At 51.5% G+C, this 27,043-nt stretch overlaps 2 protein-coding genes and 1 long non-coding RNA gene across 3 annotated transcripts in view; 2 read left to right on the top strand and 1 right to left on the bottom strand.

The window, feature by feature from the left end:
- retn.1 overlaps positions 1-27,043 on the top strand; it is a 65,288-nt gene that overhangs the window by 5,876 nt on the left and 32,369 nt on the right. The gene's annotated exons all lie outside the window — the stretch shown is intronic.
- LOC101734599 (beta-1,3-galactosyltransferase 5) lies at positions 361-3,631 on the top strand. Its single transcript, XM_004920868.4, has one exon. The coding sequence runs from the start codon at positions 1,927-1,929 to the stop codon at positions 2,872-2,874; it is 948 nt and encodes a 315-aa protein (XP_004920925.2). The 5' UTR covers positions 361-1,926; the 3' UTR covers positions 2,875-3,631.
- Positions 3,605-27,043, bottom strand: LOC101730266 (killer cell lectin-like receptor subfamily B member 1C). The gene is made up of 8 exons (XM_031895025.1): positions 26,768-27,043; positions 17,550-17,762; positions 12,189-12,299; positions 9,460-9,492; positions 8,324-8,386; positions 7,826-7,974; positions 6,889-6,992; positions 3,605-4,072 (listed from the first exon to the last, which is right to left on the bottom strand). The coding sequence occupies exons 1-8, from the start codon at positions 27,003-27,005 to the stop codon at positions 3,955-3,957; spliced, it is 1,029 nt and encodes a 342-aa protein (XP_031750885.1). The 5' UTR covers positions 27,006-27,043; the 3' UTR covers positions 3,605-3,954.

Genomic DNA, 27,043 nt, shown 5'->3' with positions numbered 1-27,043 from the left:
CACCCATACCCCCCTCTGGCACCCACACCCCCCTCTTGCACCCACACCCCCTCTGGCACCCACACCCCCTCTGGGCACCCACACCCCCTCTGGCACCCACACCCCCTCTGGCACCCATACCCCCTCTGGCACCCACACCCCCTCTGGCACCCACACCCCCTCTGGCACCCACACCCCCTCTGGCACCCATACCCCCTCTGGCACCCACACCCCCTCTTGCACCCACACCCCCTCTGGCACCCACACCCCTCTGGCACCCATTTCTGGCTTGCCAAAAATCTTACTGTCTCCTGCCCCTCCTCCTCTCTATCCTGCTCCCCACAGTCCCCCCTCCTCCTCTCATCATCTATCTTACCCCCCCACTGTACCCCCCTTTCTATATACCTGCCTGACACTCCTAGAGAGGGGCTGTGGCACCGTATTTAGGGGTCCCCTTTCTCTTGCCTCAGGCACCTGGCAGGCTGTGAAGCTGGACTTGCATGGGGCTGTTTTGGGCTCGGGGTACTTGAAATACCAGGGCCAGGGCAGATCTTGATGGGCAACAATCAGGGGCAGATCAGTTAGCTGAGCAGCTTGGGCTCCAGCGAGGAGTTTAGAGATAGGGGTCAGGGCTAGCAGGGCCGGGCACCCAAGGGCCACTAGGGCCCCGCAGATAAACAGTCTCAGGAGGATGAGATCCATGGGGCACCATGTGCGGGGTTAATGCCCAGCCCTATTTATGCCCCTCCAGCTTTATTACTTGATTGGGGCACAGTCTGGGGCCCCTCAGCTGATATTGCAGTAAGTGCCCATCGGGGGGGCTTGTAAAAATAAAAGCAGGCAACATTTTCCCCCATGGTCCCCCCTAAAATGCTGAGCACCTAGGCATTGTGGGTAGAGGCAGGCTGGTGCATAAGTATGGGATAAAGCTGTTTTCCTATTGGCTGTGAATGTGTTTAAGTTACAGCCTTAAAGGGGCCCCGCGTGTTAGAGTTTGGGGCACAGGGAGCCGGATAAAGGGGATCAGTACAGAGACCCCATTAGAAGCAGCAGAATGAGAGGCCGAGTCACGTGACCTTTGTGCTCCTCCCTGGAACCAGCCCAGAATATTCCGCTAAACAGCCCCCCAGAGAGGGCACCTACAGAGCTTGGGATGTAGTTCAACTACAACTCTCAGTATCCTCTCACTCTGTGCTGGCAGGGCGCTGGGAGTTGTAGTTGTGGGACGCCCTGCTTTGCCTGGGGAATCCATTCCATTTATATCTAGTTACACACACACTGTGTGCCCCACAGAGCTAACAATCTAGGCCTGTTGCACTTTTGTGCAGAGTGTGAGCTTCTGTGACTACTACACCCCCCTCCCCACCCTGATATTCTGTGTGTTGCTATTTGTCAGTCGGTGCCCCCCCCCCCGGGTTATTTGCACTGAGTGCATGTCTGTGCACGTGGGGAGCCACATTAACCCTCTGTGTGCCGTGTAATTGAAACCATCTGTGATTCCCTGACAGTCGCACCAGGGCTGGAGACAGGACCCTGCTGTTTGGCTGAGGGGCTGACGCTCGTTAGGGACCGTCCCCTTGTTATGGGTCAGTCGCGGATCAGAACAAGATCCAAGTCTCCGCACAAACAACTCTCGGCAGATCCGTCAGGATCCCCCCCCCCCCTCGGCTCGGGGTCCCTCCTCTCTCAGTTTCACCAAAGCACAAACAAAGGGTAAGTCTGCCTCCCACCCCTGAATGGGAAGCCTTTGTGCTTAGGGGGTGGGGGAAGGGGCAGCTCCTTGTTGTGTCACATTTCCAGTGATTATCACATCGGACTTTGCTCTGCCAATCACAATGGCGCAGTAAGGAGTCAGAGTCCGGCGGGGAACTGGGGAAGCCTTGCTGTGCCAGTGGGCAAGTGAGAGTCTCCCTGCGGAGCCAGTTGGTACCATGCACTGCGTGCCCAATGGCTCACATACGGACTTGGCACTTAAAGGTCTGTCTCTGTGTTGGCACCTTCCTGATCCTGCTGTTGGTTTGGGGCCACGTTGCCCAGGAAGGGCCCAAAGGAGCCCTGGGGCTTGACTTGTCCCCCCTCTTCCATGGAGACCTGGTGCGGCCCCCCTGCCGGGATCGCCTGGTGCTGCTCATCTTGGTCACCTCACACCCGGCTCATACGGAGCAAAGGAAGGTGATCAGGAAGACCTGGGCCGCCCAAGGTGCCATGGCCACTTACCCCTGGCAGGCTGTCTTTCTGATTGGACGTACGCTGGACGTAGAACTGGACTGGCATATCCATAAGGAGCACGTAGCAAACGGCGACATCCTAATGGGCAACTACCTGGACACCTATCGGAACCTGACGCTGAAGGTGATGCACGGCTTGCAGTGGGCAGCGGGCACGTGCCAGCCGCGTTATATACTGAAGACAGACGACGACTGCTTTGTCAACACTGAGCGGCTTCCGGCCTTCTTGGCCCTTAGCAACCAGCTCAGGGAGGGTCTCTACGTTGGCTCCACTTTCTCCAGGGAGAAGCGCGTCGTCATAAGGGACCCCTCCAGTAAGTGGTACGTTTCCAAGCAGAGCTATGAGCCAGACACGTACCCTCCTTATGCCAGTGGCATTGGCTATGTCCTGTCCCTGGATGTGGCTAAGACTGTGTTGGCCGTGGCACAGGCCACGCCACCCATCCCTATGGAAGATGCCTACGTTGGGATTTTGGCTGACAGGGCAGGGATTAAGCTCCTCTCCAGCACCAGATTTGCCAAACACAACCTCAAGTGGAGCATCTGCAACTACCGGTACCTCATGGTCATTCATCGGGTGTCTCCGGCCGAGCAGGAGGTGGCACTTGGGAACGTCCAGTTGGCCAACACTGCCTGCACCATGAACAAGGAGGTGACACACTGGTAGCGGAAATAGTGTTGTTTGGACCATAGATTGGGGCTGGAGGGATCCCCAACTGGCTAATTCCAGGTCACGTTATAGTGATTCATGGGTAGAGGAACCAAACCCTAGAAACCCAACAGAACCTGCAGGTCTATGTGCACTTACCTCCTGTGATCTCATACCATCATACCCAGTGTCCTAACCATTGTACCCCATGTCCTAACCATCGTACCCCATGTCTTAACCATTGTACCCCGTGTCTTAACCATCGTACCCAGTGTCCTAACAATCGTACCCCATGTCCCAACCATCCTACCCCATGTCCCAACCATCCTACCCCATGTCCCAACCATCCTACCCCATGTCCCAACCATCCTACCCCATGTCCCAACCATCCTACCCCATGTCCCAACCATCCTACCCCATGTCCCAACCATCCTACCCCATGTCCCAACCATCGTACCCCATGTCCCAACCATCCTACCCCATGTCCCAACCATCCTACCCCATGTCCCAACCATCCTACCCCATGTCCCAACCATCGTACCCCATGTCCCAACCATCGTACCCCATGTCCCAACCATTGTACCCCATGTCCTGACAATTATGCCCCCCCATATAGTGCTGCTTGGCCTAATTGCACACCCCAACCCAGTTCCATGGGCCCCATCTGATACAGGGGCTGCAGGCTGAGATATGATTAGATGAGTAATTAGCAGAATAACTAATAAAAGGAAGGTTATTAAAGAATAAATCTCTGTACAAATGTGTAATTTATGTAAAGTATGAAATAAAGTGATTGTTTCTAACAGGGGCGGTGTCTGAGTTCCTAATAGATAACGTAATATTCATAAACAACAAGCAAGAAAGAAACTCCCCTTATACCCGGGATTGTGCCCCACCCTGGGGGATGGGGGGTAATTTCTGCCTGAGAGCTCCGCCCAGTGAGGGAGACTTGGATTTGATTAGAGATCCCAAGAGCTGACACTTATACAGATGGGTATTACCCGGGGGTATTGCCCTTCCTGGGGTGCGAGGGCTCAGGGGAAGGAAGAGCCGGTGCCCCCCCAGAGTAGGGGAGTTGCGCAGATAAATGGCTCCCCCTTAGGCCTTTACTTGGCGCTCACAGATCCAGCGCAGCAGTCGGTAACAATTCTCCAGCCCAACGTTCCGGCCCAGTTTGGCGCAGGTCCCAGAGGTGTCTGTGTTCTGAATGATGGTCCTGCCCAACAGAGAAGGGCATCACGGGTCAGTACTATAACCAGCCCTGGCATTATTGCCCCTTGGCATGTCCTTTCCACCCCACGGCACCCACATACTCAACTGCCCCGTCATATCTGCCCCTCCCTCTTACCATTCCCGCTACTCATATCTGCCCCTCCCTCTTACCATTCCCGCTACTCATATCTGCCCCTCCCTCTTACCATTCCCGCTACTCATATCTGCCCCTCCCTCTTACCATTCCCGCTACTCATATCTGCCCCTCCCTCTTACCATTCCCGCTACTCATATCTGCCCCTCCCTCTTACCATTCCCGCTACTCATATCTGCCCCTCCCTCTTACCATTCCCGCTACTCATATCTGCCCCTCCCTCTTACCATTCCCGCTACTCATATCTGCCCCTCCCTCTTACCATTCCCGCTACTCATATCTGCCCCTCCCTCTTACCATTCCCGCTACTCATATCTGCCCCCCCTCTTACCATTCCCGCTACTCATATCTAACCCCTCCCTCTTACCATTCCCGCTACTCATATCTACCCCTCCCTCTTACCATTCCCGCTACTCATATCTGCCCCTCCCTCTTACCATTCCCGCTACTCATATCTACCCCTCCCTCTTACCATTCCCGCTACTCATATCTGCCCCTCCCTCTTACCATTCCCGCTACTCATATCTGCCCCTCCCTCTTACCATTCCCTGCTACTCATATCTACCCCTCCCTCTTACCATTCCCTGCTACTCATATCTGCCCTCCCTCTTACCATTCCCGCTACTCATATCTGCCCCTCCCTCTTACCATTCCCGCTACTCATATCTACCCCTCCCTCTTACCATTCCCGCTACTCATATCTGCCCCTCCTCTTACCATTCCCGCTACCCATATCTACCCCTCCCTCTTACCATTCCCGCTACTCATATCTACCCCTCCCTCTTACCATTCCCGCCTCATATCTGCCCCTCCCTCTTACCATTCCCGCTACTCATATCTGCCCCTCCCTCTTACCATTCCCGCTACTCATATCTGCCCCTCCCTCTTACCATTCCCGCTACTCATATCTGCCCCTCCCTCTTACCATTCCCGCTACTCATATCTGCCCCCCCTCTTACCATTCCCGCTACTCATATCTACCCCTCCCTCTTACCATTCCGCTACTCATATCTGCCCCTCCCTCTTACCATTCCCGCTACTCATATCTGCCCCTCCCTCTTACCATTCCCGCTACTCATATCTGCCCCTCCCTCTTACCATTCCCGCTACTCATATCTGCCCCTCCCTCTTACCATTCCCGCTACTCATATCTGCCCCTCCCTCTTACCATTCCCGCTACTCATATCTGCCCCCCCTTACCATTCCCGCTAACTCATATCTGCCCCTCCCTCTTACCATTCCCGCTACTCATATCTGCCCCTCCCTCTTACCATTCCCGCTACTCATATCTGCCCCCCCTCTTACCATTCCCGCTACTCATATCTACCCCTCCCTCTTACCATTCCCGCTACTCATATCTACCCCTCCCTCTTACCATTCCCGCTACTCATATCTGCCCCTCCCTCTACCATTCCCGCTACTCATATCTGCCCCTCCCTCTTACCATTCCCGCTACTCATATCTGCCCCTCCCTCTTACCATTCCCGCTACTCATATCTGCCCCTCCCTCTTACCATTCCCGCTACTCATATCTGCCCCCCCCTCTTACCATTCCCGCTACTCATATCTACCCCCTCCCTCTTACCATTCCCGCTACTCATATCTACCCCTCCCTCTTACCATTCCCGCTACTCATATCTGCCCCCTCCCTCTTACCATTCCCGCTACTCATATCTGCCCTCCCTCTTACCATTCCCACTACTCATATCTGCCCCTCCCTCTTACCATTCCCGCTACTCATATCTACCCCTCCCTCTTACCATTCCCGCTACTCATATCTGCCCTCCCTCTTACCATTCCCGCTACTCATATCTACCCCTCCCTCTTTACCATTCCCGCTACTCATACTACCCCTCCCTCTTACCATTCCCGCTACTCATATCTGCCCCTCCCTCTTACCATTCCCGCTACTCATATCTGCCCCTCCCTCTTACCATTCCCGCTACTCATATCTGCCCCCCCTCTTACCATTCCCGCTACTCATATCTGCCCCCCCCTCTTACCATTCCCGCTACTCATATCTACCCCTCCCTCTTACCATTCCGCTACTCATATCTACCCCTCCCTCTTACCATTCCCGCTACTCATATCTGCCCCTCCCTCTTACCATTCCCGCTACTCATATCTGCCCCTCCCTCTTACCATTCCCGCTACTCATATCTGCCCCCCCTCTTACCATTCCCGCTACTCATATCTGCCCCCCCCTTACCATTCCCGCTACTCATATCTGCCCCTCCCTCTTACCATTCCCGCTACTCATATCTGCCCCTCCCTCTTACCATTCCGCACTTCTCATATCTGCCCCCCCCTCTTACCATTCCCGCTACTCATATCTACCCCTCCCTCTTACCATTCCCGCTACTCATATCTACCCCCTCCCTCTTACCATTCCCGCTACTCATATCTGCCCCTCCCTCTTACCATTCCCGCTACTCATATCTGCCCCTCCCTCTTACCATTCCCGCTACTCATATCTGCCCCTCCCTCTTACCATTCCCGCTACTCATATCTACCCCTCCCTCTTACCATTCCCGCTACTCATATCTGCCCCTCCCTCTTACCATTCCCGCTACTCATATCTGCCTTCTGTCCTACCTGTCCCACTTTTTGCCCATATTTTCCCATAAACTTGCCCCCTGCCCCCACCTCTCATGGGGGGAACTTACTCAGTGGAACCGTCGCCCCATTGTCCGGTCCAGTTTACTCCCTTATAGTGAACAAGTTTCTTCAGTCCGACCCAGTATTCCTGCCCTGTGAGGTCTATTATCCTCTGAAACAGACAGAGATATTACCCTGGAGATTAGTCCTGATTCCTCCAAGTAACCCATAAACCCCCAATGCAGAAACCCCCAATACAGGTACCCCCACTACAGTACCCCCCCATACAGGTATCCTCGATTCAGGTACCCCCAATACAGGTACCCCCAGTACAACTACCCCCATACAGGTACCCCCCAATACAGGTACCCCCAATACAGGTACCCCCAATACAACTATCCCCCATAAGGTTACCCCCCAATACAGGTACCCCCAATACAGGTACCCCCAATACAACTATCCCCCATACAGGTACCCCCAATACAACTATCCCCCATACAGGTACCCCCCAATACAGGTACCCCCCCAATACAGGTACCCTCCATACAGGTACCCTCAATACAGGTACCCCCAATACAGGTACCCCCACTAAAGTACCCCCCCATACAGGTATCCTCGATACAGGTACCCCCAATACAGGTACCCCCACTACAGTACCCCCCTATACAGGTACCCCCCCCAGTACAGGTACCCCCGATACAGGTACCCCCAATACAGGTACCCCCACTACAGTACCCCCCTATACAGGTACCCCCCTATACAGGTACCCCCCCCAGTACAGGTACCTCCGATACAAGTACCCCCAATACAGGTTGCTGTGAGTAGAACACGAGGCGCTCAGGGCTGTGTGAATGAGACATGGGGGGGGAAGCATTAGGGGGCTCCTTGCACCCTCCCAGTTTGTATATCACTATGGGGGGAACAGGGAAACGGCAGTCTCATCTGAAGTAATATCCAACATACCCAGTGCGTGGGGCGGTCTCGCAATCCGACTGCAGCTCTTACCTGTATGTTGGGCTCTCGGACAGACAGCAGGATGGAGCCCCTTTCCCTACAGAAACTCTCACTTTCCTCTTGTTTCATTCTCTCTTCAGAAATAAAATAACATTTTGCCCCAAGGAAAACCCATGTTTGGGGGCACAGGGCGGGCAGACCTGCAACAGAGCAACGGGGCAAATACTCATAGGGGGGCACAGGGCGGGCAGACCTGCAACAGAGCAACGGGGCAAATACTCATAGAGGGGCCTGATATAAACATAAGGTGAGACCTCCAAGAGAGACAGTCGCTCCCAGTTATAGACCCAATACATGTTCCTGAGATGTCCCCCCTACGCCCCCGGGACCCCACAGTGGGTGTGAGACTAATGGCTGGAATCAGATTGGTTACCCCAAGCTACATTCCTATTATAACCAATTGCAAACACTTGTATAGGAAGCTGAACTTCCCCTTTAATTCAATATAAATGGGACCTCATTGGCTGAACAGGACATTTGGGGCGGTACCTGTCTGATGGATAGTTGAACCCGGTTTATCATTTACTTTTTCTCTCGATTCACTTTGAACGTCTGTAACAGAATACAATTTTCATCATCATCATCATCATCATTCTTCCCCGAAACCAACTATTTCATTATCAGATCCAGCAGAACCCAAACAGAGCAGCCCCAGAACCATCTTCCTGTTCTACAAAATCATTCATTTGTCTTTGGATCCCAGTTCATGTCAAGTGCAGGGACCACAAACTCTGAGAGTGTCCGTCAGTCTGTACTTTCCTTCTCATTCTCTCATCATGTGATCAGCCCAAGGTTTGAGCCATCACAGCACCCGTACAGTAACACTAGTGACTAGTGAGATCCCGTGTAGAACCAACATGCCCCATAGTAAGGTACAGCACCTAAACTACTCCCCGTGGGGGTCCCTGTACTGTCACTGACCCCATAGCACCTAAACTACTCCCCGTGGGGGTCCCTGTACTGTCACTGACCCCATAGCACCTAAACTACTCCCCGTGGGGGTCCCTGTACTGTCACTGCCCCCATAGCACCTAAACTACTCCCCGTGGGGGTCCCTGTACTGTCACTGCCCCCATAGCACCTAAACTACTCCCCGTGGGGGTCCCTGTACTGTCACTGCCCCCATAGCACCTACACTACTCCCCGTGGGGGTCCCTGTACTGTCACTGCCCCCATAGCACCTACACTACTCCCCGTGGGGGTCCCTGTACTGTCACTGCCCCCATAGCACCTACACTACTCCCCGTGGGGGTCCCTGTACTGTCACTGCCCCCATAGCACCTACACTACTCCCCGTGGGGGTCCCTGTACTGTCACTGCCCCCATAGCACCTACACTACTCCCCGTGGGGGTCCCTGTACTGTCACTGCCCCCATAGCACCTACACTACTCCCCGTGGGGGTCCCTGTACTGTCACTGCCACACTGGGTGGGTGTATGTGAGTGTTTGTGCAGGTTCCCTATACAGAAATACAATATTGCATCACTGGACTATTGTGCCCCCCCCCATATCCATGTTCCAGAATTCAGAATAAAAATGAATACATTGATTAATGCTGTTAGGTAATTATTTAGGCGAGTCCCAGTCCCAGTGCTAATGGGTCTGATGTCCGACCCAGAACCCACCTGCCCAGAACGGCTCCTCCGGTGACTTTGTGTCTGCAACAAAACAACAAAAATGTGACATTGTTATTCATCCAAAGAGTACGGCATTGGGCCAACTCTAGTGATGATGTTCTGACTGGCCCCTAGGAGCCATACTGGGATAGTACGGCATTGGGCCAACTCTAGTGATGATGTTCTGACTGCCCCTAGGAGCCATACTGGGATAGTACGGCATTGGGCCAACTCTAGTGATGATGTTCTGACTGGCCCCTAGGAGCCATACTGGGATAGTACGGCATTGGGCCAACTCTAGTGATGATGTTCTGACTGGCCCCTAGGAGCCATACTGGGATAGTACGGCATTGGGCCAACTCTAGTGATGATGTTCTGACTGGCCCCTAGGAGCCATACTGGGATAGTACGGCATTGGGCCAACTCTAGTGATGATGTTCTGACTGGCCCCTAGGAGCCATACTGGGATAGTACGGCATTGGGCCAACTCTAGTGATGATGTTCTGACTGGCCCCTAGGAGCCATACTGGGATAGTACGGCATTGGGCCAACTCTAGTGATGATGTTCTGACTGGCCCCTAGGAGCCATACTGGGATAGTACGGCATTGGGCCAACTCTAGTGATGATGTTCTGACTGGCCCTAGGAGCCATACTGGGATAGTACGGCATTGGGCCAACTCTAGTGATGATGTTCTGACTGGCCCCTAGGAGCCATACTGGGATAGTACGGCATTGGGCCAACTCTAGTGATGATGTTCTGACTGGCCCCTAGGAGCCATACTGGGATAGTACGGCATTGGGCCAACTCTAGTGATGATGTTCTGACTGGCCCCTAGGAGCCATACTGGGATAGTACGGCATTGGGCCAACTCTAGTGATGATGTTCTGACTGGCCCCTAGGAGCCATACTGGGATAGTACGGCATTGGGCCAACTCTAGTGATGATGTTCTGACTGGCCCCTAGGAGCCATACTGGGATAGTACGGCATTGGGCCAACTCTAGTGATGATGTTCTGACTGGCCCCTAGGAGCCATACTGGGATAGTACGGCATTGGGCCAACTCTAGTGATGATGTTCTGACTGGCCCCTAGGAGCCATACTGGGATAGTACGGCATTGGGCCAACTCTAGTGATGATGTTCTGACTGGCCCCTAGGAGCCATACTGGGATAGTACGGCATTGGGCCAACTCTAGTGATGATGTTCTGACTGGCCCCTAGGAGCCATACTGGGATAGTACGGCATTGGGCCAACTCTAGTGATGATGTTCTGACTGGCCCCTAGGAGCCATACTGGGATAGTACGGCATTGGGCCAACTCTAGTGATGATGTTCTGACTGGCCCCTAGGAGCCATACTGGGATAGTACGGCATTGGGCCAACTCTAGTGATGATGTTCTGACTGGCCCCTAGGAGCCATACTGGGATAGTACGGCATTGGGCCAACTCTAGTGATGATGTTCTGACTGGGCCATAGGAGCCATACTGGGATAGTACGGCATTGGGCCAACTCTAGTGATGATGTTCTGACTGGCCCCTAGGAGCCATACTGGGATAGTACGGCATTGGGCCAACTCTAGTGATGATGTTCTGACTGGCCCTTAGGAGCCATACTGGGATAGTATGGCATTGGGCCAACTCTAGTGATGATGTTCTGACTGGCCCCTAGGAGCCATACTGGGATAGTACGGCATTGGGCCAACTTTAGTGATGATGTTCTGACTGGCCCCTAGGAGCCATACTGGGATAGTACAGCATTGGGCCAACTCTAGTGATGATGTTCTGACTGGCCCCTAGGGTCAATACTGGGATAGTACGGCATTGGGCCAATTCTCGTGATGATGTTCTGACTGGGCCATAGGGTCCATACTGGGATAGTACGGCATTGGGCCAACCCTAGTGATGATGTTCTGACTGGCCCCTAGGAGCCATACTGGGATAGTTCAGCATTGGGCCAACTCTAGTGCTGATGTTCTGACTGGCCCCTAGGAGCCATACTGGGATAGTACGGCATTGGGCCAACTCTAGTGATGATGTTCTGACTGGCCAGTAGGAACCATACTGGGATAGTACAGCATTGGGCCAACTCTAGTGATGATGTTCTGACTGGCCCCTAGGAGCCATACTGGGATAGTACGGCATTGGGCCAACTCTAGTGATGATGTTCTGACTGGCCCCTAGGGTCCATACTGGGATAGTACAGCATTGGGGCAACTCTAGTGATGATGTTCTGACTGGCCCCTAGGAGCCATACTGGGATAGTACAGCATTGGGCCAACTCTAGTGATGATGTTCTGACTGGGCCATAGGGTACATACTGGGATAGTACGGCATTGGGCCAACTCTAGTGATGATGTTCTGACTGGCCCCTAGGAGCCATACTGGGATAGTACGGCATTGGGCCAACTCTAGTGATGATGTTCTGACTGGCCCCTAGGAGCCATACTGGGATAGTACGGCATTGGGCCAACTCTAGTGATGATGTTCTGACTGGGCCCTAGGGTCCATACTGGGATAGTACGGCATTGGGCCAACTCTAGTGATGATGTTCTGACTGGCCCCTAGGAGCCATACTGGGATAGTACCGCCCCCTGTGACAAGCGGGGGCAAGAGGCCTAGGGATAGGCAGTACCTGTCTAGTGCCCTCCACTGTTGCACCCTAGGCAAATACCCCTAGTACCAGCCCTATGAGACTCAGTACAGCTCCCAGAGGAATGGTGGCCATACCAGTTACTTACTGGTCATTCTGAGTCGGAGGGAAATATTCATAAGCTGCACGAGGAAGCAGATGAAAAGCAGAAGGAACAACAACATGGCGGTCACAGGCTCCACCCTTTCCTGTTTTCTCTCTGATGGAGAAGGAGACATGGAGCTGGGCTGAGAGAATGGCATGGCATTATATATATATATACCCCCCCCCCATACCAACTGTCAGCTCCTCAGTGTCAGGACCAATGATCCCCCCCTACTGCACTATGCCCTTATTGCCCTGCGCTCTCGGGAATGGCCAGCAGATGGCAGCACCTTGATCCAGTGGAGCCCATGTTACTGTATATACCTCGCCCCACTGGGGAACTGCTGAACTCCATGGGGGAATTTTTTGGGTTTAACCCTTTCACTGCCAGCCGTTTCGGTCAAAGCAGAACGTATATTGCCAGACAGTTTTTGAACATTTTGCACTGTTTCACTTTAGGGGCCTTTCCTCGGGGGGGACTTTTAGTTTACCCAGGAAAACAATATATCGTTTGTTTCAGGGCAACCTAAGCTTTCAGAATATGGTGGTGTTTTTGTGTAAATCCAATTCTGTAACAAGATATAGGGCCTGATTCACTAAAGTTTATCGTACGCTTTTTTGCGGTAAAAAAGACGCGACAATTAGCGCGCGATTCACTACAGCATTACCGCATGTGATAAGTCGCATTTTCGCATGCAGTATTTCTCGCACTAGTTTTACCGCATACGTTCATTTCCGCGCTGAAAAGAATACGATCGCATGATTCACTATAACTTAGGCGCGCTAAATATCGCATTCGGCTATGCGAAAATTAACCCCTACTACAGGCAGGCGATAATTATAGAAAAGTACAGTAAATGAGTTTTTGGCAATAAAATATGGACTTACAGTGTTATTTATTCAGTCTGTGTCGGCCCCAGAGTGACGCAGCCGCCAGTTTGCAGGGAAATGGGCATTTTTAATACAGTAATTTTCTGCAAGTATTGGCGTGTATGGCTAACATGGCGTGCGTTCATTTGCGCGACTATTTCTATTTGGCTACAAGTGATGAAATGTTTCGCCAGGCATGGATTCGCAGCAAATTTTTGGACGTGCGTTGAATTTTTTTGCGGCGGATTTTTTCATGCGTTTCGCAAAACAATGCGCCAATGGCAAAACGCCTGAAAAAATTTGCCACGCAAAAATTCACCGCACATACAAAAATTTATACAAGCGTCAAAAAATAATAGTCACAGCAACAATTTTTTTGCCCGCACAACATTTTTGCCGTTTCGTGGATCTTTCAAAAGATTTGCTAATTTTCACTAAAGAAACCAAAACACATTTGCTCATCACTAGTGGCTACTATTTATATGCATCTACTATTTATATGCTACTATTTATATGATACTATTTATATGATACCATTTATATGCTACTATTTATATGCTACCATTTATATGCTACTATTTATATGCTACTATTTATATGATACCATTTATATGCTACTATTTATATGATACCATTTATATGCTACTATTTATATGATACCATTTATATGCTACTATTTATATGCTACTATTTATATGATACCATTTATATGCTACCATTTATATGCTACTATTTATATGCTACTATTTATATGCTACTATTTATATGCTACTATTTATATGATACCATTTATATGCTACCATTTATATGCTACCATTTATATGCTACTATTTATATGCTACTATTTATATGATACCATTTATATGCTACCATTTATATGCTACTATTTATATGCTACTATTTATATGCTACTATTTATATGATACCATTTATATGCTACCATTTATATGCTACCATTTATATGCTACTATTTATATGCTACTATTTATATGATACCATTTATATGATACCATTTATATGCTACTATTTATATGCTACTATTTATATGCTACTATTTATATGATACCATTTATATGCTACCATTTATATGCTACCATTTATATGCTACTATTTATATGCTACTATTTATATGATACCATTTATATGCTACCATTTATATGCTACTATTTATATGCTACTATTTATATGCTACTATTTATATGATACCATTTATATGCTACTATTTATATGCTACTATTTATATGCTACTATTTATATGATACTATTTATATGCTACTATTTATATGATACTATTTATATGATACCATTTATATGCTACTATTTATAAGCATCTACTATTTATATGATACTATTTATATGCTACTATTTATATGATACTATTTATATGATACCATTTATATGCTACTATTTATATGCTACTATTTATATGATACTATTTATATGATACCATTTATATGCTACTATTTATAAGCATCTACTATTTATATGATACTATTTATATGCTACTATTTATATGATACTATTTATATGTGGCTAATATTTATATACACCATTTATATGCGGCGACAATTTTTATACACTATTTCTAAGCTACCATTCATATGCGGCGATTATTCGCGGGCGTAATTTAGCACATGTACCGGCAAATACCGCATTGAAATAGTCTTCGCGAGTTAAATAACGCATGCAATATTGCGCGTAAAAAAGCGCGAGTATGCTTATAGTGAATCGTGCGAAAATCGCCAAAATTAAGACGCAGTAAAATTTTTAACGCACGCTATAAATAGCGCACATTAAATCGCACTTTAGTGAATCAGACCCATAGGCTTCTAAATGTCTTGAAATGAAGAAAGAAAAAAAATACTTCCATAATATAAACACACATACACCAGAAACAAAAATTATTTTATGCACAAAAATACAACTGATTTGGAAAGTCCCATGTCTCCTGAACGTGCCAATACCAAATATATATAGTTTTATGGGGATTTGTCACTTGTATAGGTCACAAACTCCCAGCAGTACACTACCAAATTCCCAAAGCACTGCTCCAGAAAGCTGCATACTTTAGATTTCAAGGCCAAAACTTCCACTAACAAAAAGTTTATCCCAAAAAATGATACATTTTTGGAAAGAACAGATTCTGGGGAATCCAGAATAGGCACAACTGTCTGTCTGCTCCAAACTATCAAGTCGCAATGCTTTCCTAAAGTTATTGGTTTTTGTCAAAATATGTGAAACTTTTAAAAATCGCTTCAAAGCTTCCAGTCTATAGAATCTTATCTCCTACAGGTTATAAAGTAACCAAATAAAACCCCCTAAATATGAATGCCAGAGGCCTACTGAACAGTTCGATGCCCAATATGTATAGATATACCAAAGTCGGCGGTATGTACTGACCCCAAAATGAAAATAGCACATAAGGATTTCTCGCCTGCCAGCTCAGCTTTTGCATACAGAGACCCCTGTCAGTGTATTATGTGCAGTAACCCCCCCTAACTATACAGAGACCCCTGTCAGTGTATTATGTGCCGTAACCCCCCCAACTATACAGAGCCCCCTGTCAGTGTATTATGTGCCGTAACCCCCCCTAACTATACAGAGCCCCCTGTCAGCGTATTATGTGCAGTAACCCCCCCTAACTATACAGAGCCCCCTGTCAGTTTATTATGTGCCGTAACCCCCCCAACTATACAGAGCCCCCTGTCAGTGTATTATGTGCCGTAACCCCCCCAACTATACAGAGCCCCCTGTCAGTGTATTATGTGCCGTAACCCCCCCTAACTATACAGAGCCCCCTGTCAGCGTATTATGTGCAGTAACCCCCCCTAACTATACAGAGCCCCCTGTCAGTTTATTATGTGCCGTAACCCCCCTAACTATACAGAGCCCCCTGTCAGTGTATTATGTGCCGTAACCCCCCCTAACTATACAGAGCCCCCTGTCAGTGTATTATGTGCCGTAACCCCCCTAACTATACAGAGCCCCCTGTCAGCGTATTATGTGCAGTAACCCCCCCTAACTATACAGAGCCCCCTGTCAGTTTATTATGTGCCGTAACCCCCCTAACTATACAGAGCCCCCTGTCAGCGTATTATGTGCCGTAACCCTCCCTAACTATACAGAGCCCCCTGTCAGCGTATTATGTGCCGTAACCCCCCCTAACTATACAGAGCCCCCTGTCAGCGTATTATGTGCAGTAACCCCCCCTAACTATACAGAGCCCCCTGTCAGTTTATTATGTGCCGTAACCCCCCTAACTATACAGAGCCCCCTGTCAGTGTATTATGTGCCGTAACCCCCCCCAACTATACAGAGCCCCCTGTCAGTGTATTATGTGCCGTAACCCCCCCCAACTATACAGAGCCCCCTGTCAGCGTATTATGTGCCGTAACCCCCCCTAACTATACAGAGCCCCCTGTCAGTGTATTATGTGCCGTAACCCCCCCTAACTATACAGAGCCCCCTGTCAGCGTATTATGTGCCGTAACCCCCCTAACTATACAGAGACCCCTGTCAGTGTATTATGTGCCGTAACCCCCCTAACTATACAGAGCCCCCTGTCAGTGTATTATATGCCGTAACCCCCCCTAACTATACAGAGCCCCCTGTCAGTGTATTATGTGCCGTAACCCCCCCAACTATACAGAGCCCCCTGTCAGTGTATTATGTGCCGTAACCCCCCCTAACTATACAGAGACCCCTGTCAGCGTATTATGTGCCGTAACCCCCCTAACTATACAGAGCCCCCTGTCAGCGTATTATGTGCCGTAACCCCCCCTAACTATACAGAGACCCCTGTCAGTGTATTATGTGCCGTAACCCCCCTAACTATACAGAGCCCCCTGTCAGTGTATTATGTGCCGTAACCCCCCCTAACTATACAGAGCCCCCTGTCAGTGTATTATGTGCCGTAACCCCCCCAACTATACAGAGCCCCCTGTCAGTGTATTATGTGCCGTAACCCCCCCTAACTATACAGAGCCCCCTGTCAGTGTATTATGTGCCGTAACCCCCCTAACTATACAGAGCCCCCTGTCAGTGTATTATATGCCGTAACCCCCCTAACTATACAGAGACCCCCAGAAAATTATACAGTTTTGGAAAGTACACCTTCTCATGAATTCAAAATAAGTAAAGTTATTTTCTACACCAAAGTAACACAGCAAAGCTCTGCTAAAGCCACATCAGGAACTGATACAGGGATAAAAATGCAATAAAACCACAAACATTGTGCGAATCAGTGAAACAACAAAATAAGTCACATGACGTATTGTGTAATTAGTGGTCAGAATATCTGCTAGTCAGGCTGTCAGAATAAACAGTTTTTAGGGAAAAGAAACTAAAAACAAAGTGGTGAAATTAAAAAAAAAAATGTTTGTGTATAAATGTGTGTGTACATGTTGTGTGACAGTGTGTAAGTGTGAAAAAAGAGCGACTAAGCTGATAAAGTAACAGCCCCTCAGCCCCCCGTGGGTCAGTGCCAGGAAGGTACCTGAGGGGGGGAGAGGCCGGACCCCCATCTCCAAGTCACAGGGCTCAGACATGTTTCCCAGCGAGGGTGTCGGGTCTGACAGGCAGAGGTTCTGGTGCTGCTCAGAGGAAGTGGTTCCTGGGCGGCTATTTCTGGACTCGAGGCTCAGAGCCGGGGGGGTCATTTCCTCAATGAGCTTGGCCTCATCGCTCCGTGCGGCTAATGGCTCTGTACCTGCAAATAAGTCGGGGGGCTCCATCAGCGCAGAAAGTACACGTTTGTCACTGCCCCCCAATAGCACCGACACCCCCAGTTACTGAGTGTGGTACTGGCAGATACATTAGATAGGTACAAGGAAGGGGAGTTACAGGGGGGGGCTAGGAAGTTGTGGGATCCCCCCCCCCCTGAATCAGTGGTACTGGCAGATACATTAGATAGGTACAAGGAAGAGGAGTTACAGGGGGGCTGGGAAGTTGTGGGATCCCCCCCCCCTGAATCAGTGGTACTGGCAGATACATTAGATAGGTACAAGGAAGGGGAGTTACAGGGGGGGCTGGGAAGTTGTGGGACCACCCCCTGAATCAGTGGTACTGGCAGATACATTAGATAGGTACAAGGAAGGGGAGTTACAGGGGGGGCTAGGAAGTTGTGGGATCCCCCCCCCCTGAATCAGTGGTACTGGCAGATACATTAGATAGGTACAAGGAAGGGGAGTTACAGGGGGGGCTGGGAAGTTGTGGGACCACCCCCTGAATCAGTGGTACTGGCAGATACATTAGATAGGTACAAGGAAGGGGAGTTACGGGGGGGCTGGGAAGTTGTGGGATCCCCCTCCCCCTGAATCAGTGGTACTGGCAGATACATTAGATAGGTACAAGGAAGGGGAGTTACAGGGGGGCTGGGAAGTTGTGGGATCCCCCCCTGAATCAGTGGTACTGGCAGATACATTAGATAGGTACAAGGAAGTGGGGTTACGGGGGGGCTGGGAAGTTGTGGGATCCCCCCCCCCTGAATCAGTGGTACTGGCAGATACATTAGATAGGTACAAGGAAGGGGAGTTACGGGGGGGCTGGGAAGTTGTGGGATCCCCCTCCCCCTGAATCAGTGGTACTGGCAGATACATTAGATAGGTACAAGGAAGGGGAGTTACAGGGGGGGCTGGGAAGTTGTGGGATCCCCCCCCCCTGAATCAGTGGTACTGGCAGATACATTAGATAGGTACAAGGAAGGGGAGTTACGGGGGGGCTGGGAAGTTGTGGGATCCCCCTCCCCCTGAATCAGTGGTACTGGCAGATACATTAGATAGGTACAAGGAAGGGGAGTTACAGGGGGGCTGGGAAGTTGTGGGACCCCCCCCCTGAATCAGTGGTACTGGCAGATACATTAGATAGGTACAAGGAAGGGGAGTTACAGGGGGGCTGGGAAGTTGTGGGACCCCCCCCCTGAATCAGTGGTACTGGCAGATACATTAGATAGGTACAAGGAAGTGGGGTTACGGGGGGGCTGGGAAGTTGTGGGATCCCCCCCCCCGAATCAGTGGTACTGGCAGATACATTAGATAGGTACAAGGAAGTGGGGTTACGGGGGGGCTGGGAAGTTGTGGGATCCCCCCCCCCCTGAATCAGTGGTACTGGCAGATACATTAGATAGGTACAAGGAAGGGGAGTTACAGGGGGGCTGGGAAGTTGTGGGACCCCCCCCTGAATCAGTGGTACTGGCAGATACATTAGATAGGTACAAGGAAGGGGAGTTACAGGGGGGGGCTGGGAAGTTGTGGGATCCCCCCCCCTGAATCAGTGGTACTGGCAGATACATTAGATAGGTACAAGGAAGGGGAGTTACAGGGGGGCTGGGAAGTTGTGGGATCCCCCCCCCCTGAATCAGTGGTACTGGCAGATACATTAGATAGGTACAAGGAAGGGGGGTTACAGGGGGGGGCTGGGAAGTTGTGGGATCCCCCCCCCTGAATCAGTGGTACTGGCAGATACATTAGATAGGTACAAGGAAGGGGAGTTACAGGGGGGCTGGGAAGTTGTGGGACCCCCCCCCCCTGAATCAGTGGTACTGGCAGATACATTAGATAGGTACAAGGAAGGGGAGTTACAGGGGGGCTGGGAAGTTGTGGGATCCCCCCCCCTGAATCAGTGGTACTGGCAGATACATTAGATAGGTACAAGGAAGGGGAGTTACAGGGGGGCTGGGAAGTTGTGGGATCCCCCCCCCTGAATCAGTGGTACTGGCAGATACATTAGATAGGTACAAGGAAAGGGAGTTACAGGGGGGGCTGGGAAGTTGTGGGACCCCCCCTGAATCAGTGGTACTGGCAGATACATTAGATAGGTACAAGGAAGGGGAGTTACAGGGGGGCTGGGAAGTTGTGGGATCCCCCCCCTGAATCAGTGGTACTGGCAGATACATTAGATAGGTACAAGGAAGGGGAGTTACAGGGGGGGCTGGGAAGTTGTGGGATCCCCCCCCTGAATCAGTGGTACTGGCAGATACATTAGATAGGTACAAGGAAGGGGAGTTACAGGGGGGGGCTGGGAAGTTGTGGGATCCCCCCCTGAATCAGTGGTACTGGCAGATACATTAGATAGGTACAAGGAAAGGGAGTTACAGGGGGGGCTGGGAAGTTGTGGGATCCCCCCCCCTGAATCAGTGGTACTGGCAGATACATTAGATAGGTACAAGGAAGGGGAGTTACAGGGGGGCTGGGAAGTTGTGGGATCCCCCCCCTGAATCAGTGGTACTGGCAGATACATTAGATAGGTACAAGGAAGGGGAGTTACAGGGGGGGCTGGGAAGTTGTGGGATCCCCCCCCTGAATCAGTGGTACTGGCAGATACATTAGATAGGTACAAGGAAGGGGAGTTACAGGGGGGGCTGGGAAGTTGTGGGATCCCCCCCCTGAATCAGTGGTACTGGCAGATACATTAGATAGGTACAAGGAAGGGGGGTTACAGGGGGGCTGGGAAGTTGTGGGATCCCCCCCCCTGAATCAGTGGTACTGGCAGATACATTAGATAGGTACAAGGAAGGGGAGTTACAGGGGGGGGCTGGGAAGTTGTGGGATCCCCCCCCTGAATCAGTGGTACTGGCAGATACATTAGATAGGTACAAGGAAGGGGGGTTACAGGGGGGCTGGGAAGTTGTGGGATCCCCCCCCCCTGAATCAGTGGTACTGGCAGATACATTAGATAGGTACAAGGAAGGGGAGTTACAGGGGGGGCTGGGAAGTTGTGGGATCCCCCCCCCCTGAATCAGTGGTACTGGCAGATACATTAGATAGGTACAAGGAAGGGGAGTTACAGGGGGGGCTGGGAAGTTGTGGGACCCCCCCCCCCTGAATCAGTGGTACTGGCAGATACATTAGATAGGTACAAGGAAGGGGGGTTATAGGGGGGGCTGGGAAGTTGTGGGATCCCCCCCCCCTGAATCAGTGGTACTGGCAGATACATTAGATAGGTACAAGGAAGGGGAGTTACAGGGGGGCTGGGAAGTTGTGGGATCCCCCCCCCCTGAATCAGTGGTACTGGCAGATACATTAGATAGGTACAAGGAAGGGGAGTTACAGGGGGGGCTGGGAAGTTGTGGGATCCCCTCCCCCTGAATCAGTGGTACTGGCAGATACATTAGATAGGTACAAGGAAGGGGAGTTACAGGGGGGGCTGGGAAGTTGTGGGATCCCCCCCCCCCTGAATCAGTGGTACTGGCAGATACATTAGATAGGTACAAGGAAGGGGAGTTACAGGGGGGGGCTGGGAAGTTGTGGGACCCCCCCCCCTGAATCAGTGGTACTGGCAGATACATTAGATAGGTACAAGGAAGGGGAGTTACAGGGGGGGCTGGGAAGTTGTGGGACCCCCCCCCCTGAATCAGTGGTACTGGCAGATACATTAGATAGGTACAAGGAAGGGGAGTTACAGGGGGGCTGGGAAGTTGTGGGACCCCCCCCCTGAATCAGTGGTACTGGCAGATACATTAGATAGGTACAAGGAAGGGGAGTTACAGGGGGGGCTGGGAAGTTGTGGGATCCCCCCCCTGAATCAGTGGTACTGGCAGATACATTAGATAGGTACAAGGAAGGGGAGTTACAGGGGGGCTGGGAAGTTGTGGGATCCCCCCCCCTGAATCAGTGGTACTGGCAGATACATTAGATAGGTACAAGGAAGGGGAGTTACAGGGGGGCTGGGAAGTTGTGGGATCCCCCCCTGAATCAGTGGTACTGGCAGATACATTAGATAGGTACAAGGAAGGGGAGTTACAGGGGGGGCTGGGAAGTTGTGGGATCCCCCCCCCCTGAATCAGTGGTACTGGCAGATACATTAGATAGGTACAAGGAAGGGGGGTTACAGGAGGGGCTGGGAAGTTGTGGGATCCCCCCCCCCTGAATCAGTGGTACTGGCAGATACATTAGATAGGTACAAGGAAGGGGAGTTACAGGGGGGGCTGGGAAGTTGTGGGATCCCCCCCTGAATCAGTGGTACTGGCAGATACATTAGATAGGTACAAGGAAGGGGGGTTACAGGGGGGCTGGGAAGTTGTGGGACCCCCCCCCTGAATCAGTGGTACTGGCAGATACATTAGATAGGTACAAGGAAGGGGAGTTACAGGGGGGCTGGGAAGTTGTGGGATCCCCCCTGAATCAGTGGTACTGGCAGATACATTAGATAGGTACAAGGAAGGGGAGTTACAGGGGGGGCTGGGAAGTTGTGGGATCCCCCCCCCCCTGAATCAGTGGTACTGGCAGATACATTAGATAGGTACAAGGAAGGGGAGTTACAGGGGGGGCTGGGAAGTTGTGGGATCCCCCCCCCCTGAATCAGTGGTACTGGCAGATACATTAGATAGGTACAAGGAAGGGGAGTTACAGGGGGGCTGGGAAGTTGTGGGACCCCCCCTGAATCAGTGGTACTGGCAGATACATTAGATAGGTACAAGGAAGGGGAGTTACAGGGGGGGCTGGGAAGTTGTGGGATCCCCCCCCCCTGAATCAGTGGTACTGGCAGATACATTAGATAGGTACAAGGAAGGGGAGTTACAGGGGGGGGCTGGGAAGTTGTGGGATCCCCCCCCTGAATCAGTGGTACTGGCAGATACATTAGATAGGTACAAGGAAGGGGAGTTACAGGGGGGGGCTGGGAAGTTGTGGGATCCCCCCCCCTGAATCAGTAGTACTGGCAGATACATTAGATAGGTACAAGGAAGGGGGGTTACAGGGGGGGCTGGGAAGTTGTGGGATCCCCCCCCCTGAATCAGTGGTACTGGCAGATACATTAGATAGGTACAAGGAAGGGGAGTTACAGGGGGGGGCTGGGAAGTTGTGGGACCCCCCCTGAATCAGTGGTACTGGCAGATACATTAGATAGGTACAAGGAAGGGGAGTTACAGGGGGGCTGGGAAGTTGTGGGACCCCCCCCCCGAATCAGTGGTACTGGCAGATACATTAGATAGGTACAAGGAAGGGGAGTTACAGGGGGGGCTGGGAAGTTGTGGGATCCCCCCCCCCTGAATCAGTGGTACTGGCAGATACATTAGATAGGTACAAGGAAGGGGAGTTACAGGGGGGGCTGGGAAGTTGTGGGATCCCCCCCTGAATCAGTGGTACTGGCAGATACATTAGATAGGTACAAGGAAGGGGAGTTACAGGGGGGGCTGGGAAGTTGTGGGATCCCCCCCCTGAATCAGTGGTACTGGCAGATACATTAGATAGGTACAAGGAAGGGGAGTTACAGGGGGGCTGGGAAGTTGTGGGACCCCCCCTGAATCAGTGGTACTGGCAGATACATTAGATAGGTACAAGGAAGGGGAGTTACAGGGGGGCTGGGAAGTTGTGGGATCCCCCCCCTGAATCAGTGGTACTGGCAGATACATTAGATAGGTACAAGGAAGGGGAGTTACAGGGGGGGCTGGGAAGTTGTGGGATCCCCCCCCCTGAATCAGTGGTACTGGCAGATACATTAGATAGGTACAAGGAAGGGGGGTTACAGGGGGGCTGGGAAGTTGTGGGATCCCCCCCCCCTGAATCAGTGGTACTGGCAGATACATTAGATAGGTACAAGGAAGGGGGGTTACAGGGGGGCTGGGAAGTTGTGGGATCCCCCCCCCCTGAATCAGTGGTACTGGCAGATACATTAGATAGGTACAAGGAAGGGGAGTTACAGGGGGGCTGGGAAGTTGTGGGATCCCCCCCCCCTGAATCAGTGGTACTGGCAGATACATTAGATAGGTACAAGGAAGGGGAGTTACAGGGGGGCTGGGAAGTTGTGGGATCCCCCCCCCTGAATCAGTGGTACTGGCAGATACATTAGATAGGTACAAGGAAGGGGAGTTACAGGGGGGCTGGGAAGTTGTGGGATCCCCCCCGAATCAGTGGTACTGGCAGATACATTAGATAGGTACAAGGAAGGGGAGTTACAGGGGGGGCTGGGAAGTTGTGGGATCCCCCCCTGAATCAGTGGTACTGGCAGATACATTAGATAGGTACAAGGAAGGGGAGTTACAGGGGGGGCTGGGAAGTTGTGGGATCCCCCCCCCTGAATCAGTGGTACTGGCAGATACATTAGATAGGTACAAGGAAGGGGAGTTACAGGGGGGCTGGGAAGTTGTGGGATCCCCCCCGAATCAGTGGTACTGGCAGATACATTAGATAGGTACAAGGAAGGGGAGTTACAGGGGGGGCTGGGAAGTTGTGGGATCCCCCCCTGAATCAGTGGTACTGGCAGATACATTAGATAGGTACAAGGAAGGGGAGTTACAGGGGGGGCTGGGAAGTTGTTGGACCCCCCCCAGGTACAAGGAAGGGCCACTGTGTATAATAGTTCCCATAGTGACAAGGTGCCAGAATATGGGGGTGTTGGACCAAGGAAGATTATATAAAATAATTTGTATTTATATAAGACATTACCTGGCCCTGCGCCCCCCCCAGCCCCCAGTGCATAGGAACCAACAACCCAAACATGTACTGACCTGTAGGCCCAGCGGTTCTGATTCTGAACCTGTGGAACTGAGTAGGCGCAGTGTGGGCATACAGAGGTAAGTGCTGCCATGTTGATTTTTATAGTTTAGCAATTATCTGGCTCTGGTGAACTCAAAGGCAAAGGGGGCGCCCATGGTATATTGGGCCACACTGGCACCACGGTTGGTATATATTTACCCACAATGCACTCGGTGCGACGCAGAGTGACCCAATATATTGCATTGCCTATATCTGCACGTGGGTATCGCTTGGGCACGGGGCGGGCATTCCCTTATACAGCAGGTAGGGGGCAACTTAATACGACTATAAGCCAATGGCACCCAGCCGCCCAAACAAGAGCCACCCTTTTCTACAGAAAGAGACTCAGCCCAACATGCACCCTAATGAGTGACCCGTGGATCTGCCCAACATGCACCCTAATGAGTGACCCGTGGATCTGCCCAACATGTACCCTAATGAGTGACCCGTGGATCTGCCCAACATGCACCCTAATGAGTGACCCGTGGATCTGCCCAACATGCACCCTAATGAGTGACCCGTGGATCTGCCCAACATGCACCCTAATGAGTGACCCCTGGATCTGCCCAACATGCACCCTCATGAGTGACCCGTGGATCTGCCCAACATGCACCCTAATGAGTGACCCATGGATCTGCCCAACATGCACCCTAATGAGTGACCCGTGGATCTGCCCAACATGCACCCTAATGAGTGACCCCTGGATCTGCCCAACATGCACCCTCATGAGTGACCCGTGGATCTGCCCAACATGCACCCTAATGAGTGACCCATGGATCTGCCCAACATGCACCCTAATGAGTGACCCTTGGATCTGCCCAACATGCACCCTAATGAGTGACCCATGGATCTGCCCAACATGCACCCTAATGAGTGACCCGTGGATCCGCCCAACATGCACCCTAATGAGTGACCCATGGATCTGCCCAACATGCACCCTAATGAGTGACCCGTGGATCTGCCCAACATGCACCCTAATGAGTGACCCGTGGATCTGCCCAACATGCACCCTAATGAGTGACCCATGGATCTGCCCAACATGCACCCTAATGAGTGACCCATGGATCCGCCCAACATGCACCCTAATGAGTGACCCATGGATCCGCCCAACATGCACCCTCATGAGTGACCCGTGGATCAGCCCAACATGCACCCTAATGAGTGACCCATGGATCTGCCCAACATGCACCCTAATGAGTGACCCGTGGATCCGCCCAACATGCACCCTAATGAGTGACCCATGGATCTGCCCAACATGCACCCTCATGAGTGACCCGTGGATCTGCCCAACATGCACCCTAATGAGTGACCCATGGATCTGCCCAACATGCACCCTAATGAGTGACCCGTGGATCTGCCCAACATGCACCCTAATGAGTGACCCATGGATTCGCCCCAACATGCACCCTAATGAGTGACCCGTGGGTCCGCCCAACATGCACCCTAATGAGTGACCCGTGGATCTGCCCAACATGCACCCTAATGAGTGACCCGTGGATCTGCCCAACATGCACCCTAATGAGTGGCCCGTGGATCTGCCCAACATGCACCCTAATGAGTGACCCGTGGATCTGCCCAACATGCACCCTAATGAGTGACCCGTGGATCAGCCCAACATGCACCCTAATGAGTGACCCATGGATCTGCCCAACATGCACCCTAATGAGTGACCCGTGGATCCGCCCAACATGCACCCTAATGAGTGACCCGTGGATCTGCCCAACATGCACCCTAATGAGTGACCCATGGATCCGCCCAACATGCACCCTAATGAGTGACCCTTGGATCTGCCCAACATGCACCCTAATGAGTGACCCGTGGATCTGCCCAACATGCACCCTAATGAGTGACCCATGGATCCGCCCAACATGCACCCTAATGAGTGACCCGTGGATCTGCCCAACATGCACCCTAATGAGTGACCCATGGATCCGCCCAACATGCACCCTAATGAGTGACCCGTGGATCTGCCCAACATGCACCCTAATGAGTGACCCATGGATCCGCCCAACATGCACCCTAATGAGTGACCCGTGGATCTGCCCAACATGCACCCTAATGAGTGACCCGTGGATCAGCCCAACATGCACCCTAATGAGTGACCCATGGATCTGCCCAACATGCACCCTAATGAGTGACCCTTGGATCTGCCCAACATGCACCCTAATGAGTGACCCTTGGATCTGCCCAACCCCAGGGATCCAAAGTAACAGCCCCCCGTGGGTCAGTGCCAGGAAGGTACCTGAGGGGGGGAGAGGCCGGACCCCCATCTCCAAGTCACAGGGCTCAGACATGTTTCCCAGCGAGGGTGTCGGGTCTGACAGGCAGAGGTTCTGGTGCTGCTCAGAGGAAGTGGTTCCTGGGCGGCTATTTTTGGACTCGAGGCTCAGAGCCGGGGGGGTCATTTCCTCAATGAGCTTGGCCTCATCGCTCCGTGCGGCTAATGGCTCTGTACCTGCAAATAAGTCGGGGGGCTCCATCAGCGCAGAATATACACGTTTGTCACTGCCCCCCAATA

This window comes from Xenopus tropicalis, chromosome 1, assembly GCF_000004195.4.
Source record: "Xenopus tropicalis strain Nigerian chromosome 1, UCB_Xtro_10.0, whole genome shotgun sequence".
Lineage (NCBI taxonomy): Eukaryota > Metazoa > Chordata > Amphibia > Anura > Pipidae > Xenopus > Xenopus tropicalis.
This window is presented reverse-complemented; position numbering and strand designations above follow the sequence as displayed.

Coding starts and splice junctions, on each gene's coding strand:
- LOC101734599 (XM_004920868.4), top strand. CDS start 1,927: ATGGCTCACATACGGACTTGGCACTTAAAGGTCTGTCTCTGTGTTGGC.
- LOC101730266 (XM_031895025.1), bottom strand. CDS start 27,005: ATGGAGCCCCCCGACTTATTTGCAGGTACAGAGCCATTAGCCGCACGG. Junction 17,763..26,767: donor CCGGCCTCTCCCCCCCTCAG/GTACCTTCCTGG, acceptor ACTTATTTGCAG/GTACAGAGCCATTAGCCGCA. Junction 7,975..8,323: donor TTCAACTATCCATCAGACAG/GTACCGCCCCAA, acceptor GCTCTGTTGCAG/GTCTGCCCGCCCTGTGCCCC.